Here is a 20738-nt window from a genome sequence, read left to right on the forward strand (position 1 = left end):
TCCCTCACTATGTGACTCCATTCCCTCTCGTGTCCTCAGTTTTACCCTCACTGCAGTCATTAGCAGACGAGGGCCAACACCCTCATCAGACCGAAGCCTCATTAGTTTGAATTTGATGCATTAAACAGCTAATTTGAATAAGTTAGTAAGACTGAAGACTTACACAAAGCTGTTGGCCCTCAAATAATTAAAATACTATTGTAACGTTAGGTGTCACCAGGTCAAAAATGCCAAAACAGCCACATTTAACAACCTGGAAGTGCCTTTAACATCAATTTTTAAACATCCCTTATCGAAAAACATGAACCTGCAGTGAAAACTTTAGACCCTTTCCAACTTTTTAAGATTAACAGAGTGCTCCGACATCAGAGAATCCCATGGGATTAATGTGACAGTAACAAGGCCCAGCATGTGACTGGTCCTAGCCGGGTGTGATGGTCCACAACATAATAATAGATCCATCCTGATAATGGCTCTATCTGGCTCTCTTCTCGGTCTCTGTCTCTGTCTCTCTGCAGGGCTCCGGAATGTTACTGCAGTCACCGCCTGATACTGCACGACTCATTTATATTTCAACAGGGCCCTGTAGAGAGTGTGTGTGAATGAGAAAGAGAGGGAGGGAGAGAGCTGGGGCTGTGTCCGTTGACAATAACTGCTTTAATTTACTGATCTAATTTTGCTTTTTCGGGCTGGTCGAATAAACAGAGCTCAGTGGGCGGTCTGGCGCGTTGAAAATAGTGAAGCTGTGAAGGTACACAACTGTCCATGAAGGACAATAAATCTCAAATACCCTGAGCACGTCTCGCTGCCGTGCTTCTACTTTTGTTATTTGGAGCCATAAGGAGGATGTCTTTTTTTGCCTCAAAACCAGAGCTCAAAGTGGAAGAAGAAAAATAAAGTGCCAGTACTCCACTTATTCACATGTTGGCGTGTGTATCAGCAATCACTATTACATTCTGAATTTCCAGTAGAAATGAAAGATACTACATATTGATATCAACATTAAGATATTGGGTTTGGAGGGCACTAGTGTTCGACTTAAAACTATGCAATGTCACGTCATTTTGGACCATTTTTATTATGACTATGGATAACACCAAAAAGCTTAGATACTAAACTTGCTATAGTTAAATAGCACGTTTATTATCCACACATCTCACAGCCTTCATCTTAACATTTCATTCCTCTGGAAATGTTTTCCTGTGTAATCGTACTCTGTAAATCAAAAGCCCAGATTTAGCAAAACTTAAAAAAATTCTTTCATTCTTTATATTAACAAAAAAGGTTATGGACGTACATTATTTTACAGAAAGGACGTGCCATGCCCTGCTGTGAGTCGACGTGTCCAGATGCTTTCCATATTGTTTTTATGTTCATGCGGCTTTATGAGGTGCGGTGCAAAAAATGCTGCCACTGCTCCGTATGAGTGCGACTGATACATTTATACTCGCCATAGTGAGTCGCGCAAGAAAATGACATAATCACGGCCGGCGCGTGATGCAAGTGGTCTTGTCGCTTGGTCGTGCGCCTCTGAATTTTTGCAACTTGGTGCATGCACATTCAGGTGACTATCACAAATAGTTTTTATAGTCTTTATTTTGCAGCCAAACTGTATTCAACCTACATTTCTTTCTAATTCCTTTAATACTTAACTTGTTTCTTTACAGGGCATGAAAAAAAGGCAACACAGAAGTCAATGAATATGAGATACGAGTTTACAGATGATTACAATCCCCCCTCAGCATTGTGGATGTTAGTTTAAGGCTTTTTGCCGGTTACACCCATAGACCGCATAGTTTACATCTACAGTCTATGGGGTTAACACTGTCTTTTTGATTCCCAATAGTTCATTTTGTTTGTACGCCCTCTGGCGTTTCAGAGAATAATGCTACATACAGCGCATAGAGTAGTGTAAGTGCAAAGCGCAAGTATAAACAAAGCTTAAGAATGCCGGTGCGCTTGAGAAAGTTACATGATGTGCAGGTACTGCTGGCACTATCTTTACACTTAACGGACAGATATGAGAGTGGTATCAATCTATTTTATTCTGGAAATGTCAAAATGATTCCTTTATAAAGCGCCAGTTGATAAGAATCAAACAATTCCTTCAAAGTTTGAAAGCTGAAACTTCCTGAGAAACGTGGCCGTGGGAAAACACAAATATGAGAAGCCTTGGCTATCTATACTGAATGTCAGTCTGACTCAGACTGACAGCTGTCCAATTCATAACCAGCAGCCTGTGTCAGGGGCTGGCAGGAAGACTAGCACACAAACAAACACACACAGACAACTGCAGACCTAAGATGTAAAACCACAAGGCATCTAGATGTTAAAGGGAGGGCTTTAAGGTCAGCTAATGCCAGAAAAAGAGATAGTTGGGAAGTTAAGATGCTGAAGGGGAGGAAAGGGCAGGAAAGGGCAGGAGAGGAGAGGAGAGGAGAGGAGAGGAGAGGAGAGGAGAGGAGAGGAGAGGAGAGGAGCTCAGGCTGACCTTTACAGAACCACACTTAAACCGGCCAACACCCGAGGCTCTGTTCCAACTCGGTCCCACCCTGCATCTGTGTCTGTCTTTGATTTTTCGTGTGCATGTTTCAAAGATTACTGTAAATCTGCTGCCACCATAAATGTTTTTTAAAGGTCTTCATATTGGCGCTAATCAATGCATGTCTACTTGCTGCAACTTCATCTTTCAGGGTTGCTTTTGGGATCTGATGACACGTAAGTTTGTCCAGATGATGCATCACTCTTTTCACACACACACACACACACACACACACACACACACACACACACACACACACACACACACACACACACACACACACACACACACACACACACACACACACACACACACACACACTTACCTTATGTGGTAGAAAGAGGGAGTTGACCGCCGCTAGAAGACTTGCCGTGTCCGGGGCATCCCTCTGGCCACAGATCACGATCTAACAAAAAAAATAAAAGCGAAAAAGGACGGTGAGAAGAAGGGAAAATAGAGAGGGACAGAGAGATAACGAGAGGAGAGAGTATGAAAGGTGAGACTTTAGAGGGGGAGGAGGAGGGGGTGATAGAGGTCAGGGCTGTATTTGTAGCAGTAACGAGGGGAGGCAGGTGTTTCCTCTTGGACTCCCTCGCCCCAGAGCTTGTTAGCCTCGCCCCGTAGCCCCGACTCATCCTCCGCAGGTCGTGTTGACTGACAGAAAGGTAGCCATCGTCCTCATTGTTTCCCACTCCTGTTATTTCACTCTCTGTTCCTTTTTTGATTGTACAGCACATGCCTTCCCACTAAAAGTTTTCTAAGACCGAGAAACTTCGGGGGGGAAATCCTGCTGTGCTTTGCCTGTGTGCTGGTTTTAGTGGTTTCAGGCTAACTGAGGGTGTTAATATTTCAAAAAACGATTATGTAACTGAGGCTGAACCGCTCAAATAATCCATTAAACGCACGACGGCTGCTGAAAAACTTGGGGGGAAATATTTACTGTGCATGTATGTAGAGGGCTAAGATAATGCCAATGTCCTTTGACCAACTGTCTGAGTTCAACTCAGGTAAAAAATACTTGTTTGTCCTTGCAATGCCTTTTTTTTTTTTATCCCAAAAAGGTTTATTATGGTGCTTTTAGTGTCCAACTCAAGTAAGAATTTGAGAAAAAATGAGAAATAAAATAAGAAAGAGCGTTTTTGTCCGAGGGATTAGCTATCAAATGGATTGTTTACTGCGCGTCTACAAAAAAAATAAAGAGAGAAGGGAGCTGCTCAAAGCTCTGTAAGCATTATTTTCATAAAGAGGCACTTTATATTTAGATTATTCAAATAATTCTGTCTTGTTTTCTCTATTTCTAATTTAGTTATTAAGTTCATTGAGCTATAGGACTTATTTTATATAATGGTAAACTTTCAAAACAAGTGACATACAAGTTCAAGTTCATTGGCTGTATGTTTAAAGTAACCCTGCTTTGAAAATTGACATGTAGAATATAGTATAGAAATGATTTGTAAATGTGAGTCGTTGATTTATTTAATAGACATAGGGGGCCCGATAGTACGCAATTTAGACAGGTCTGGATCTTTGCTGGGAGGACATTTTAGCAATTGGCCCTCTTTGAATTTGTATTACCCCTGCTTTATATGATGCTTGGTCTAAATAAGAATTGTTTATGAATAACACCTCATGACATTTCTTTAATTGTATCATAAGGGTTGAAACAACGAAAGAAAAACATTTTTACATGAAATATTAATATTTTATTTGGAAATGAATTACTTCAAACAAATGAGTGAGAAACCACTATATCTTTAGTTACATTTTTTTTCATTTCCCCAGTGAGGGACACATACAATATGACTTCTTCCTCTGAGCTGAATGTGGTTGCACTAGAGTCTGATCTGGCTGATTTCTCTTCTCAGTAGCGAAATAACTTCCAAACCTACAGCCTGTTAGATCAGCTATCTGTCATAATTGTACAATAAATTTAACATTTTTGTTCGGATAATTAAATCAGTTTGAAGACATCACTTTTGGCTGTAGTTAAGTCATGACTGCTCTTTCTCACCATTCAGACACCCTATATGGATCAAAGGAATTCATATGTTCATCAATAATGAACAGACTATTATCATATCATTTACTTACTGAAAATATCCAACGATTTCGCTGTTAAGGTGCTCTGTTACTGTTGCCTGCTGTAACAGCGTAGCTTACTTGCACTTATGCATTCTCACCTCAGTGCACAGCTTTAGATGATAGCTGTGAGTCAGCAAAGCCAATCTGGGGATGCTCATTGTTTCACCAGCCTCTTGCTCAGCTCTTTGAGCGGTTGCCTTGCATTTTTTGGTTCACTTCTTTTTGGGTAATTTTAATGTCTATTGTGCTCGTACAATTTGTTCAGACAAGCAGAAAATTCCTGCTTTTCAGACCGTGAAAATGAGTTTAGGCTAAACAGCCAAGTAAAACACTTGAGGCGTTAGCTCAAAAACTGGCAATCCGTGTGAGCTTGTGAGTGGATGGAAGGCTAACCTGTTGAAGGGTGTAGTGCTGGGCCATGAGAGCCTGGACCATCTCAGGCAGCGCTATGGGGACCCGGGTCAGACGGTCGGAGAACGCTGCCAGCAGCTGTTGGGACCTCTGGAGCCACTCCCGTCTTCCAGAGTAGTGGGACAGACGCAGGAGATTGGACGCCGACACAGAGTTGGCACTGGGCTCAGCTCCGTCCTGATCTGAGAGAGACACACGCATACACACAGACAGAGACACACAACATTTTAATTAGGGAAAAGTCTGCTATAGGCTCGCTTCCAACAATACTGCAAATCTCGCAGCTTTCACGGTGTTGCTGTATGCGAATAGAAAGAGTTTAAATGGGAGATTCTATTTGCATACACTGATTAGTATTAAGTTAGGTCATGGCCATGTAGAACATGTGACCACAAGCAACTTGCCTCAACTACTGTTATCCTCCGCTAAGTAACACAAAATATAAGAGAGATAAGTTTTGTTTACAACCTACTTCACTACGTTTTATTGTTAAATCGGCATTGACCGATTTAACTGGCTACTTGGTGGTGGAGGAACACAACAAGTCGAATAAATTATATAATAAATATATACATTGTTCAACCTTTTATACATTTGGTTAATGTGAAACATCCAGAAGACAGGCCGCAACATTAGCATTTTAATTGTTTGTTTTATTTCTGGCTGTCTGTCACTCTCCGTTTGGATCCATTTTGGTCTCCACCAACTCCTTATTATTTTCTGGTCCACTACGTTCACCAGCTAGTCATTTGACTTACTGTTTGTATTAAAAAATGTTGATTTTGTTACAGCAGATCTGATATCACCTAAATAATATCGCTGTTTATGCCATTTTTGGGCTAAATTTGCTTTCTGTCAGAAAAACAAAACATAAAATACAGCAAGACTATGGCCTTCCTTCTCCAGTCCTTTTCAGTTCTTCGCTGATGCAGAGCCCACACACAGAGAGACAGAAAATCATATTGCACATGTACCACTTCATATCATTGCAATGATGGACTTTTTTCTTTTATTTATATATATATATATATATATATATATATATATATATATATACCTTCACAATGAGGCAAAACATTTCAAAAAGTCTGAACTACACAGGGTAGTAGTCACATGAACAACAATAATCAGGCAAAGTGATGCCACACGGAGTCAAAAGGACGATATTTGTGTTAAATAGGATGGATGCACAACATATCCAACGCCTGTACTGTAGTTTTTCATGAGACATGAATCTTGTAACAAATGTGGAGCATCGGATACAAAACATTAAACTCTCTTTGACAATTTGTCAAACTAACAGGAAGGATGGCAAGCTATTCAGTCAAACTCCATGCCTTCCTGTGACTTCCCCCCCAGTACACAACCATCCCAGAGTCTCAATGAGTGGTGTGATGTGATGGGACTAACAGATGACCTCATGACTTAGGCCTGTTAAGTGATCGCTCCTTATCTCTTATCAGTGTCCAATGAGAGCCTGGAGGTGATCTTCTCATAACCCATGACCTCGCTCCACGTCTGCTTCCCAGCACTGCTCTGAAGCCAGAGACTATGAATGTGTGAATGCGTGAGTTTGTGTGTGCGAGAGAGAGAGGGACTTTTGAGTCGGTAGCTGACACAAGCAGCTTTTTAAATCAAACTGCAATTTAAGGTAAAAAAAAATTAAAAAAGCAAAGACAACCCTCAACTTACTGAAAACTCCACTGTATACTGAATATACAATATCTTTTATGACAAGCATGCATTTACAATCCCATATAGATGCATGTGAACCGCCACGCATGACTGAACTGCAGAAATTATTTCATTTTATCCTGCAGTATGTTTCATCTCTCCCTGAGCCCCATGGCAAAGAAGCCTCAACATACACACTATACTGAGCGAGCGATTCTGACTGCTTCCCACATTTCATATATTTCTTTTCTTAAAGAATTGCATGGAAAGAGGTCATGTACACACACAGCCGTGACAAAACTGCCTTCAAACACCTAAACGCATAAAAACACACACACACACACACACATATTTACATTTCTATATTACCAACAGTGGATTATTACTCTACACAAACCATGTGTGAACTGCTGTTTCTTTCGAAAAAACCAAAAAAAAGAATAGTAAATGTACTTTAAGGTTTTTTCCCATAATATTAATGCAAAAGTGCTTTCTAACAAACACACACACACACACACACACACACACACACAGATATACAAATTTATATTACCAACAGTGGACTATTACTCTACACAAACCATGTGTGGACCGCTGTTTCTTGTCATTTTGAGAAAGAAGAATAAGAAATGTACTTTCCTGTAACATTAATGCAAAAGTGCTTTCTAACACACACACACACACACACACACACACACACACACACACACACACACACACACACACACACACACACACACACACACACACACACACACACACACACACGAAAGTCACATAGAGAGACGATGGAAAAGCCCAGAATACACTGCACTTAAACACTATTGTGTTCACTATAAAGTAGGTAAATATGAACTTCTAAAATAAATAATAACATGAATAAATTGTTAATAACAGGAGTCTATATAGACACACTGACACACAGCTGATGAATCCAATTTTCTTTACTTCTGTCAAGTGGAAATACATCTGAATTCGCATTTTGGCCATAACCGACAGAGAAGATTTGAACAAACACAGCAGATTTTTTTTTTTTCAAATAAAAGCTAAATACACTGCCAAACAGAAACCGTATATCATTTCAACCTTACTCCTAAAAAACAAAAACACACACAGGGGAGTGTGGCAGGGCTGTAAAAGGTAGTGTGGTGGGGTAATCCGTCTTGCGGTGACAGGCGTCCACACTGCAGCGGCTGTAGCGTCACTAATGGGCTTCAACCCTACACAGCGGTAGCACCATAATGGCACAGTCAATCCTCTCAGATGAGAAACTTCTCACATGTCAGCTCCGATAAACACACACAGAGATGCAGGTGTGACGGTGCGCAGGGACAGGCACTCCCCCACACACACACACACACACACGCTGCCATCATCTCCGATCTGTCAACAGTTCTTAACAAGAATAACTATTAGCTTCTTCCCTGTTCCCCTGCTCCCCCGCCCATCTGTGGCACGTTGCTCCTGTCTCAACTATTTGCACCAGGCTATCTGTCATGGGCACATGAGTTAGTGTGCGTGCCTTTCCTTTTTAGGTGAAGAAATATGAGTTGTGGCATCTGGGACATTAAAACTGACAATATTCCAGACAGAATTCTCAGTTTAGAGTCTGTTTGTTTTTTTTGTTTCCTAGGAAGAGATGAAATGTTAGTATTAGGAGTATACGATGGGGTGGCGAATCATGAAATACATTTACTATTAGTATTATTATATGAATTATGCACCTTAGAGGACAAGTGAGTGCACCCTTAGACTCTTTATAAAAAAGCGAACATAGTCATCGTGGACTGTCGTTTTGAAGCCTTGAGTTTGGCAATTTGGTGATTGCTAATTTATATTTTGGCCTTTTTTTTTGCGTTAAATGTTTTTTTTGCTTGTAGTGAACGGAAGTGACCATATGTGGACTAAAGAAGAGTGATGTAGAAACGCCGTATACATCTCTGGTAGCGACCTGTCAAACCAAAGGTAGCCATGCCTTAAAGCATACTCCGCTTTATGGTCTATTTCACTCTTAACGGGAGCATCATTTACTAAATGAACATCATGCTGTTTAGAAGAAGACTTGAAACTAGAGATTGAGACCATAAACTCATGTTTACAATGTTTACTGGGGTAATAAATCAGGTGAGAAATAGGGTCAATTTCACATGAACTTCTATACAATCTGACTTCTTTTCGCAACCAGAGGAGTCTCCCCGAATGGCCAATAGAGAGAATGAACATTGAAGGCACTTCTGAATTGACTTAGCCAGAGGTTTGAATGATTTTTTTCATTTGCCTAGAACCAGAAACAAAAACATGTGAATCTTGTAATGGCAAGAAAAGTGGAAAGACACTCAAAGACAGTTTGAGATTCATCAGGTTGAGGAAATATACAAACAGCCTATCGACAGCACATAATGCATTAATTATCTGCAGCCCACCACAGTTTCAGAATGAACCTATGATATTTCTAGACTTCTCAATAGGTGGGGCCGTGCATTTTGCCCGGGGTATTCAACTTGGTGGGTCAGGGATTGGGTAAAGACTGGCTCTGGACGGCCCTAGATAAGGTGGCTTGTGGCTTTGGCCATGAGCTTTACAGCACCCCTCGCTCAGACCTCGACGCTTCCAGGAGCAATGAACTTAATGCTAGCTGCACATTCTCTCCCAGAAGGGACAGATAGGACAGAACTGTTAACAGCGGCAGACTGACCTGAGTGCATCCGCTCTTGAAACAGAGTCTATGTTTCAATTGCGGTAAACCTCAGACTAGAGGGTCCGAGGTCCCCCCCCCCCCAAAAAACAGTCTAAAAAAATCTATATTATACTAAAATATATTTCACTGAGTAGAGAAGCAAAAGAGAATAAGGAAAAAATCACAAGTGGGGAAAATCAGAAATAGATGGCCGCTGGCTTTAGAGGAAAAACTAAAAGAAACCGGCAACACCTGGATCCAGACTGGAAACTCTGGTCTGACAGATCAAAGGTAAATGTCTGCATGTCCACAAGGTGTCAGCTTCTCTGAACTGCCAACAGCCGTCAGTTGGACGAGTGCACTGGCAGCTGAAGAAGGGCTGCTGTGAATGTCAAGGTCAGACACATTTCTATTTATATCCCATCATATCCTTAGGTCTCTATCAAAAACTTAAAAAAAAACTTTAAAAAAAAAAATCAGCATAAACCTGTCCACTTATTATAATAAAACAAGTTGAATCATTTCGTTGATTAATATCACAATGTCTTAATTACTTCTTTGGAGTGTTTATATTTTATGCCAATAGTTCAACCAATACCTGAGCTCAAAGTCCAGGTTTAAGAGTATTTCAGATTCCCACTGTACATTGCGCATGCTACTTCAATCTGTCGAAAGGCATATGGACTAGGATTCATGATGGAGACAGATTTGACAGGTCTGGTGATAAAAGGAGCTGAAGAACCAGAGCATCGGGCTTTTAGTGCTTTCATGGTGGAGAAGTTCAACTTGAGTGAGAGACAGTTGCACTTCACTGGAGGTAGATGGGGATGGAGGTGGGGGTCATTAGTACTCTGCTCTCGTCTTTTATCCTCTACCTGCTCATCTATCCATCCTTCCATCTATACTTGCTAACCTCCACTCCTGTAGTGAAGCGATGGAGCGAAGGGCGGAGATCTTACAGCAGAAGCTTCTTGTTAAGCTCCGAAATAATCGATAACCGTTTTAATAAATGTTTGTTTTTCTCCTTCAAATCACTGTAACCAGATTGTGGCGATGTTGATATTAACAAACCGTCTGCAGGGCTAAAACGCTGTATTTATTCATCTGTCTGAGCTATCGATCCTTGTCCAAGCCACAAGGGAATGCTCCAGTGATACTGCTAATCCCTCACCTGTCCATCAATCCTTCACTGAATCTCTCCACCTGTTAAAGCTTCAGCCAGCAGCAGTAGCTTCGAGGCCTTGTTCATTTTCTATTGGTGGATGATGCTCTCTGTTACTGTTGTTGTCAGTCTGCCGATTTTAATCCAGACGGAAAAATCCCAACAGCTTTTCATAGAGGATGAATCCTATCGCCTTTGGTGATCCATTGACTTCTCCTCTAGCACCACCATGAGGCTGACCTTTGTTGTTTTGGGTCAAATGTCTCCACAGCTATTGGATTGATTTCCAAAGCATTTGGTTCAGACAACGGTGTTTCCCCACATGATGAACTGTGATGACACAACTTAACGTTTCCTCTTAAAAAAATGATTTGCCCCAAAATTTGGTTTAGGACCGAATCCCTTTATAACTAACGTAAGGCCGACCCAAATGCTTCGAAGCTTCGGACGTTGCCATGGTAATCAGCATCAAAATTAGTGTTCAAATGCATTGCTTTTTATATTTTTTAAAGGCTATGTATTACCCCAAAAATACCAAATAGCTGATGAATAACGGATAGTAATCTAACAATATTCATTATGCATCCACATTAATTATTAGTAGTTATTCTCAGATAGATGAGGCCTTTTATTTCTTATGTTGGCATATGCTACAGGATATTTATTTATGAATTTGTTTACAGGCTTACATATGAGCAAATTTTTCTTTATTGCTCAGGTTATTGCCTTAATTTATTTGCACATTTTATAGCTGCCTTTGGTCCAATAAAAAGGAAAAGTTTAGGTCTGATTTGTTTCCTCATCTCTCAATAGGGAACAATAATAGCAAAGAAAAGTACAGTACAGGTAAAAACCCCAAGTTTGAGGAAAGTATGCTTGTGTGGTTGTCATAGTCCCCCTCCTACTACCGTTTAAATGCATTGGCTTAAGGGGGCTGAAACCTAATGGCTCGACGTCGTACACATTTATTTTTTCTCCGAGTTTTGCTTCGACACAAACAAAAAAATGAAATGATATCAGCTGTATTTCTGACCGAGATCAGTTTGCCTAAGAGAAGGGTGATGTCCCTCACACAAAAGGGCCGGGTATTCAAGATCTCGACTGGTGATATCTATTGACATATGGATGTATCCACCCCTCACCCTCTTTGAGCTGCAGCAGCACAGTGCTGTCACTGGGATCGCTGCAGAAGTAGCCTCCGCCCTGGTCGTCCCAGAACAGCTCGTCCTGCCGGAGCTGCAGCTCCTCCGCCCACTGCAACCACTCCGTCTGCAGCGTGGCCTCGTACAGGTCCAGCAAGCCGCAAATGATGAAGGCGTAGTCGTCCAGGAAGCCAGAGATGGGCGGAGATCTGGAGAAGAGGGATATGAAAATCAGGGGGAGAAGAGCGAGAATGAGGACAGTTTTCATTAAAAATGTATTGATGGATCAGTGCGAGAGGAGATGAGAAGGGTTAGTGTCGGTGAACTAGTTCAGCTTCTTGTTTTCGCCCTTTTATCTTTTTAAGTACCACATTTTTTTTTTCTACAAATGAAATTACTCATCTGCCTCTTCTTTGCTTGTCATACTGTAGAGGAAGCTTTTACTGTGCACACAAAGTTTTGGAAGTTTCAAGGGATGCGGCACAGTAATTAGGCAAATGTGGTTACAGTTAGACCATCCCACCTCCCTCCAGGACAGCGTGCCAACTCCCCCCCTTCACCTGCACCTCCCTCTACACGCTCTCAGGTAACTTTGGCACCCTCTTACATTTTTATCCCCAGCAACACATTTTCATAGAAACCTCTTATATTGCACCTAGAAATCTGCCCTTTATCAGTCCTTCTCAAATTCATAACCTGCTCTCTGTGCCAATGATTTTTGATGTGATGTACTATTCAATAACATCTACATCCCAAACACAAGCTCCAGGGGTCCCAGATGGTGACAGGCACTCTTGTACTGGACAGGACAAGACCAGTCGAATGTTAATACCATAGGGAACCCTGGAATTTCACATAATGACAAACAGAAGTGTCACTAGCAATGCTAATGGCTCTGTAACCGATAAACCTTTATAGATACATCAATGGAGAAGCTTAGAGAAGCATCTGTGATGAGCTCTTTATCAGCGGTTGGGAATTTACCTGAACTGCATTTGCGAAACCAACCAGTTAGATTTCATCCGTGAATTCCATTCTTTGGTAAAAAAACAGAAAAACACTGCTGAAAATCACTTCACATGAAGCTTAAAAGAGGCGCTAGTCCAAATAAGCTTCCGGTTGTAGCCTCTTCTTGCCTTATTCTAGTGCACCAAATCTGTAAAGGGCTCATTTCTGCACCCTTGTTGCCACAAAGTGCAACAATGAACCCATTACACACTCAAGAACATGCTCGGGTGAAAGCTCTACGTTATTAGAGGGGTTTTACAATGACCAAAAAAAAGAAAAGCGATGACACAAACTGGTTAATTCGGCAAATGCACATCTGGTTAACTTCCCCACCTCTGATTATAAGAAGCCATTTCCCTAGGCTTTTCTATGGGAGGCATCTGGGTCTGTCTCCTATGCAGTCCCAAACCAGACTAGGAGATCACCAAGGTTCTCACAACTCTTTCGGCGGGGAACATAAATGTCTGTAGTATAATTGCATTTAAATCCATCCCATACTTGTTGAGACAGTCCAATCAAACCAAAAACATTGAACCCACGGTGGCAGTAGACAAAAAGGCAGGCGATCCAGGTACAGTGTTAACATGGCAAAACAAAACCAGCACTGCATTTCTTTTGTTAAATTTGCATCATGAGCAAAGCGAACGGCAGCAACAAAACGTTTCTCAGGGCAGTATGGCCAAATCTCAACATTAAAAATTCAACATCAGGGAAAAGAGCATCACTGATGTAAACAGAGTCCTGCCGCAGCATGTATATGCTCTGAAATTTAAGTTGCCTTAAATAAAAAAAAACCTGGCTTATCGTAATTGTGGTTTATTTTTGACGTATAATTTCTATATTAACTATACCATAATTGTACTCACCAAAGTAATTGCTGATATGACAAAGGAACAACATTGCCGCAATTAAGTCAGAGGGAGCAAAAAACAGGTTGTAAATGAGTTTATATGGAGATAAAACTTAAAGTGAGCGGACCTGAAATACAAGCAAAAATCACTCATTACAGAGGCAAAATATTAATCCCAATTGGTCAAAGTTGAACCTGGAAGTCGGTCTGAGATTTGTGAGATGGATTTCTACAAACATGGATAACTGTTGATGTTTTTTGTCCAAATCATATTTCTTTTAAGCAGATCTCAGCTATCAAATTGGTGAGTACAATGTTGACTGATAGAATTGATGACTAAAACCACCCAAAAATTGTAATATGAAACTTTGTGTCGTATAGAGATTCATTGGTGCTTCTTCTTGTTAATAGAAACGTTGATTTACCATCTGTGCTGCCTCCTCTACCAGACTAACACACTACCGGACTCTGTTCCTCCCAGAATACCCCCTTCTCTCACACTGCAACATGTCATCTGGCTGAGGTGACTCCCAGCCACCGGGATGACAAACCTGAGACGGAACCTCAGGAGGGCCTCGCTCACACACAAACACAAAAATATAAAAAGCCTTTCAGAAACTACTCCGCAGCCTTCACACCTTCGACGGTGCGTGTTAAATGAGTCACTTCCCTCAGGGAAAGCACAGATAAAATGCCTCGTCAGTCTCCGGTATCGCACTGCAGCACTCAAGAGACAGTTTTTATAATAATAGCTTCATAATGATTCTCTCATACACGAGCTACTCCACTTCGAAGGGAGACCCCTATTGGGTCGATGTGGGTCACGTAAACACATCGACTCCCATCGGCTTAACAGCAGCGGCGACCTTTAATATTTAATATGCTTGCTCGTGCTACAGAATGTACTGTTGAACTATAACGCAGTGCCATTATTACATAACAAAAGAACAAATAAGAATGGCACATAAAATAATACAAAATAAAAAAACAGAAATAGCAACAGAGAAAAAGATGAATCAGAGAAACAGAACCATTAAGAGAGATTTCCCTGGTTGACTCATTGATCAGGAAATGTGGCTGGTGTTTGTTTTCCTGTGGCAATGTGGAGACAAATGAACTCACATTCCTGGATTGCTCCTTTAATTGCTCTCTTTGCACCCTCCCGTGTGGTGACACCTAATCGCTCACTACAGGTCATAAGACCACAGGATACACTTCAGAAGCCGTGTTATGTGTAAATGTGTAAATGAATAAATGTTTTGCAGGGAGGTGTAACAGTGTATTCCAATGGTGTAGGAGACATAATACTACGCCATTGGAATACAACTTGGTTTCAGGTTTACGGCTCAGGCTGGCTGACACAGCGAGACTAGTAGTATTAGGGTGCTTAGGGGTCAGCAGATTCAGGACAGCTTTAAAAGCTTCCAAACAGACTCTGGTGCAGTTTGTTTGTGGTGCAAAAGCAAACGAACAACCCACAGGATTTTATGATAACAGATATGTGATTTTAGCATGATTTAAAACACTTAGCTAATAATAAGTCCATCAGCTGATGGTGAAATCTGCTCAGGAAGTGATCTCATTGAACTCTATAGGGCCATGTATACAACCTATTTACAAATCAACACATAAGCATGTCAGCGCTTGTATTTTCCTGATGAATAGGTCAACAAAACTGCTTTATTATTATCACACTCTGTGTACTTTGTAAGTCGTTTAACTAAAAAGTGCGTGAAAGAAAGCCATGATGCGCATTTCCATTCACTGCTCAATTTCCGCACTATGCAGTCGCCCCAGTCATCTGGTAGCATGCAAAGGGGCCTTTTGTAAAACACTGATAATGCCTATAACCCCTGTAAGCCTGTATAACTTAATGTTTATTTGTAAAAATTCAATGTAAGCCCTTAATTTAAATGTACCGTTCTATTTTGTCCAGACCAAATAAAACCAATGAAAGGTGTGAAAGCACCCTTAGTCATCTTATGTTATATTGATTTTGGTCATTTCAAGGTATTTCAATGGCAGCCTTATCCTTTAAAATGTAGCCAAACCAAACAAGATGTTATTCCACAAGCTTTTGGTCAAGTCCTCCAAAAGTCCTCATGTTACTCTAACTTTAATGTTTTTTTACACTGACTTCTGATCAAATTTAGAATCCAGTTCAAGAGTCTTGAGATGAGGTTTGGAGCCTTGCGTGGTCGGTTTCCTGGCTACATTAAAGAGCTTCTGCAGCTCTGCATCAGCAGCAGGTCTCTGAGGTCTGTAGGTTGTTCCTCGCTCCTGGCTCTAGATAAAGGGAGACTGTGCTTTTTTTGGTTGTAGCTCCTAAACTTTGCAACTGTCTCCCATCGGGAGTTTACTCAAGATCTGTGGAGAGTTTTTAAAAGACCTGCTTTTGTTTATTATTTTAGTGCTATTTATGTTTTTACCTTGATGTTTGAACTGCATGTTTTTTACTGGCGAGTGTGTCTTTTGTTGTGAGGCATTTTGAGATGTCTGCTCTTAAGAAATGCTTTATAAATAAACATATAATTAATGTCAATTTTTTCTCTCCATGATGACGTCAAAACGATAACCACGGTTATCTTGATCAATATTGAGATTATTCATTGACTTTAGGTGTAAAATACTTTCATTGCACTTTCACATTTAAATAATCAGAACACAGCTTTCACTTCCATGTGGTGCTACATCCCTGCTAATGCACCAAGCTTTGCATCAAAATGAGACATAAAATAAGGTTCTTCTTCACCTAAATTCGGTGCCTCTCTCAGTAATATCAGAGTATAATACTGGGCACTCCCTAATCCATTGTACCGATTTTGGTTGCAGTTCCATGAGCTTCCACTGTAACAACTTGATCGCCCCCAGATTGAATGGGAGTCTATCGGGCTGTTCGGTTAGGAATGCCTGGTTCACCTGCTTGTCGTTGAAATATTGCAAATTTTATTGTAGATTCCGCATTCAATATAGATTATGGTTCAAAAGTCAAATGGGAGACTTATGTCCTTTCGATTTTTACAGTTTGGGCCGTTGTTGGCGTATACGTCCATTCTGCTAATGATGCTGATTGGTCAGGGGACAGACTTGCGAATCATTACGACCAGAGACCCCAGACGGCATCAAGCTAAAGCGCATCGGAAACATTATCTTAAGGAGGACTTTCCGTTTATTTTTGCGTACTGTATTTATATTATATTATATATTATTATACTATTATATGTTAATAAAAGGAAGTGCCGAAGTGATTCAGAAACTGCCGTAAAGCAGTACCTCTGACAGTGTGACGTCATCGCATTTTTTGAACACCTTTTTAGAACAGATAGCTCCCTTAAAAAATGCAATATTCAGCTGAGTTTATTATTTTAGCCCCACCCTTTGATAGCATGTTTCAAATTACTTGACAAAAAATTACATAGAAAAGTGGATTCTGAGGATAAAACCTCGTTGGCTCCCATTCATTCTGGACTTACGTGCGCCCCGCATGGTCAAAGATTATTACTGCAACCAGTCCGGAAACCCGGAACTAACCCGCGAGTGCCAGTTCTCCTCATATTAGACATTCTCTGGTAATATACAGTATAATACTCTTCTAATCTGTAGTGCAGCCTCACAGGCTTCCCCTGTAACAACTTGATCGCCCCCTGGTGGCTGGCTGTTCGGTTAGGAAACGCCTGGTAGGAGCTTATTGCTTCAAGCTGCATTCACAGGGAATCAGGCAGAGGGCAGACAGCAAACATATCATGTTAGTGGACGGAGAGCAGTCCACTAACTCAACAGAGTTATACCAGTCCTCAACAGAGGATACCAGTCATCAATAAAGGTTTTACTATTTTTTTTTATATTTCTTACCGTTGTTTATTTCTTAAGTTGTGAAGCTCACTCACACCGGAAATAAAATTAGCAATAGACTGTAAAGAGATGGCAGCATTTTATAGCTACCGTATTTTCCGCACTATAAGGCGCACTTAAAAGCCTTTAATTTTCTCAAAAAACGACAGTGCGCCTTATAATCCGGAGCGCCTTATATATGGATTAATTCTGGTTGTGCTTACTGACCTCGAAGCGGTTTTGTGTGGTACACGGCGCTCTGTCAACATGTTTTAGTAGACTTAGTAAACTACAAAGCCGCACCGCAGCAGCATTACGGCCACCGTAGTCAGGAGCGTCGTGGAGTAATACATACTGTGCTTCACCATAATATTACAGTGTGTGTGTATAAGGACCCAACATGGCTCCTGTCAAGAGACACGCTTACGACGCGGACTTCAAACTCAAGGCTGTCAGTCACGCAGTAGAACATGGGAATAGAGCAGCTGCGAGAGAATCCAACATTAATGAATCAATGGTACGGAAGTGGAGGAAGCAAGAAGATGACCTGCGCCAAGCAAAGAAGACCACACAGAGTTTCCGAGGGAACAAAGCGAGATGGCCACAGTTAGAGGACACTGAGCAGTGGGTTATTGAACAGAGAGCAGCAGGTAGAAGCGTCTCTACAGTCTCTATTCGACTGAAGGCAACAGCGTTAGCACGGGACATGAATATCAATGACTTTCGAGGCGTTCCTTCTTGGTGCTTTCGTTTTATGAAAAGACGTAATCTCTCCATCCGCACACGAACTACCGTCTCGCAGCAACTGCCAAAAGATTACCAAGAAAAGCTGGCCACTTTCCGCGCATACTGCAAAAACAAGATCACTGAAAAGAAGATCCGGCCAGAGCACATCACCAACATGGACGAGGTTCCCCTCACCTTTGATAGTTATTGTGAATACGCTCATTAACGTTTGAACAATGTTGAGAGTTATTGTGAACACGTTTAATAAAGTTTGACTGACTGACTGACTGTTTTGTTTCGCTTAATGCGCCTTATAGTCTGGTGCGCCTTATATATGAAAAAAGATCGAAAATAGACCATTCATTGACAGTGCGCCTTATAATCCAGTGCGCCCTATAGTGCGGAAAATACGGTACATGTATTAATAGAGTAATTACATCAAATTGTAGAATAGATTGAATACCATCATCATACTAACACTTTGTTATGGATGCTTCATTTTGCCGTTCACCAATCGGTTGGACTGTTTTTTTTTTTTCTTCCAATGACGTCCAGAACGTGTTTGTCCGTCTGCTGTCAACCGTCTGCCTGATTCTCATGTGAATGCAGCATAATATTCTTATGGCTGAAGCAGTGACTTAATTAACAGCATGTTAATGCCTATGGTTTTGGATACAAATAATTACAATAATGTTCAATAATTACATGAAGGTATATCAGATTAACACACACTTTGTTTGGATGCGAGTATACTTTTGGTCATGTAGCACAGTACATGACCTGAATTCAACCCATAGCTGCCGCATGAGAGTTTCTACAGAGGGTCGTTGAGTGTTTCCAGCAGACACTAGGGTTGGTTTGAAATAAATAGAAGAAATGGGAAGTTAACGTCTGGCTAGCAACCTGCAGACACTCACACCTCATCACCAAGGAATTCGCAAAAAAAAAAAAAAACAGAACTCACTGAAAAGAAATCAGTTGGTAAGCGCAATGCAGAACAGCCTGTGTATGACCAAACATGTTGACAAGTCAAGCAAGAATGTGTCGACATCACCAGTGTCCTACTGGGACCATGCCACTGTCTCTGGTCCCCGCAGACTCTCAATCATCCAGTGCCAGGGGAGAGGCACAGAAAAGCTATGCATCAGCACCTCCACTGCCTATTAACCCAGTTAGTCTCAGCACCTACCATCCCTCCAGGAAAATTAGTCAACGGCCCATATGTGCCTGGCATGACGGAGTGGTTTAACCATGCTTGGACTTTAAAACCAGACTTGAGAAAACGGCCTTGGTAAGCATTCTAAATGTCGACACCATCCTGAATTGGACAATTATGAATGAGACGAGAGCCGTGGAACAAGGCCACTGTGTTTAGGCACCAGTCTGTAGCTGCTCATGATGCATGTGTTTAAAATTGTATGCTTTTCATCATGCGTGCTGTGGGTCTTTTTTTCTGCTGATTCGGTGGCATTTTGCACTCACTCATTCACAGTAACTGGGCCAACAGAACGAGGACACCTGGAGCGACGGCGTGCAATCAACAGTGCCACTGTGTGTTTATGTTCCGACGCCTCGAGGACATTCTCAGTCTAATCCTAGGACCACTAGTCCAGCAGGCTGTGTAGAGTAACCTTAAAGAAAATATTTTGTAAGTAGAGCTAAATTGCTGCTGGAGGAAAATGATTTCTTGGCCAAAAGCTAAGTCCGTCAAAAATAACTTGTCATAGTTGATAAGTACGCTTATTTTATCAAATTGAAATGCAAGCATACAATCCTGCCTATTTTCCCACTACAGAGCCTCTCCTCTCAATGTGCCTTCAGTCCAAAAAAAAAAAATACTTCATTCAACAGACATCTATAATCCATTTAGAATAAGGCCAATCTTGTTTCAAATACAGTATGATATAGGCTAGAGGAGAAATCTAATAACTGACTTGTGCAGATGAATGCAGTTTTACAGTAACCAGGTTACTGCAGTGCATGTGAACATGGTCTCTGATTTCCTGCCATAACCTGATTTCAACCAATAGCCTCGTTTCCTGTTTGCGCGTAAACAGTTAGTCATCCCAGCACAGTACAACTGCTTGTTGCTTCTTGGCTTAAAGTGATACTCCCCCTTACAGCATCTGCCACTTTATTTTGTTACTTCTTAAGAGAGTTATGTGTATGTTAAAGAATTACTGTCTCACTGCTAGAAAGGGACCCAAGTTTTTTTTAGCAGGCATCAAGGAAAAAAAGAGATAAGTGACTGAGTTGTTTGAGCGGAGTTGTTACACTTACAACAAAGTTTTTTCGTCCTATAGACAGCTGTATCAAAACAGTTTGGTGTTTCTGTCCTCATGCATTCATTAGGTTGAATTCATATGTATTTACCTGAAGAAGATGGTAAATCTCGTTCTCATCTGAGGACGTAAACATTGTAAATAAAGATAGTACATGTGATTGAAAATGTGCAGGATTTAAATGGTCCTTTCCCTGTGATCGATGTCAACACGCTGGTTCTAAAATGTTTATGGGGGCCCTAAATGGTCTGCAACAGAACTACACTGAACAATGTTTTTGCTCACATTTTTTAAGAACACAAGATTTGGTTCTATGCACATAAAAGTCCAAATTCTCTCAAATATTTGTCA

The 20738-nt window shown here is 41.0% G+C and overlaps 1 protein-coding gene across 1 annotated transcript in view; it reads right to left on the reverse strand.

Annotated features, from left to right (window-relative positions):
* spata20 (spermatogenesis associated 20) overlaps positions 1-20738 on the reverse strand; it is a 45392-nt gene that overhangs the window by 14694 nt on the left and 9960 nt on the right. Inside the window, 3 exon segments of the mRNA XM_054598394.1 lie at positions 2868-2948; positions 5018-5217; positions 11691-11899. Coding sequence (XP_054454369.1) covers positions 2868-2948; positions 5018-5217; positions 11691-11899 — 490 coding nt within the window.

The sequence above is a fragment of the Anoplopoma fimbria genome, chromosome 5, assembly GCF_027596085.1.
Source record: "Anoplopoma fimbria isolate UVic2021 breed Golden Eagle Sablefish chromosome 5, Afim_UVic_2022, whole genome shotgun sequence".
NCBI lineage: Eukaryota > Metazoa > Chordata > Actinopteri > Perciformes > Anoplopomatidae > Anoplopoma > Anoplopoma fimbria.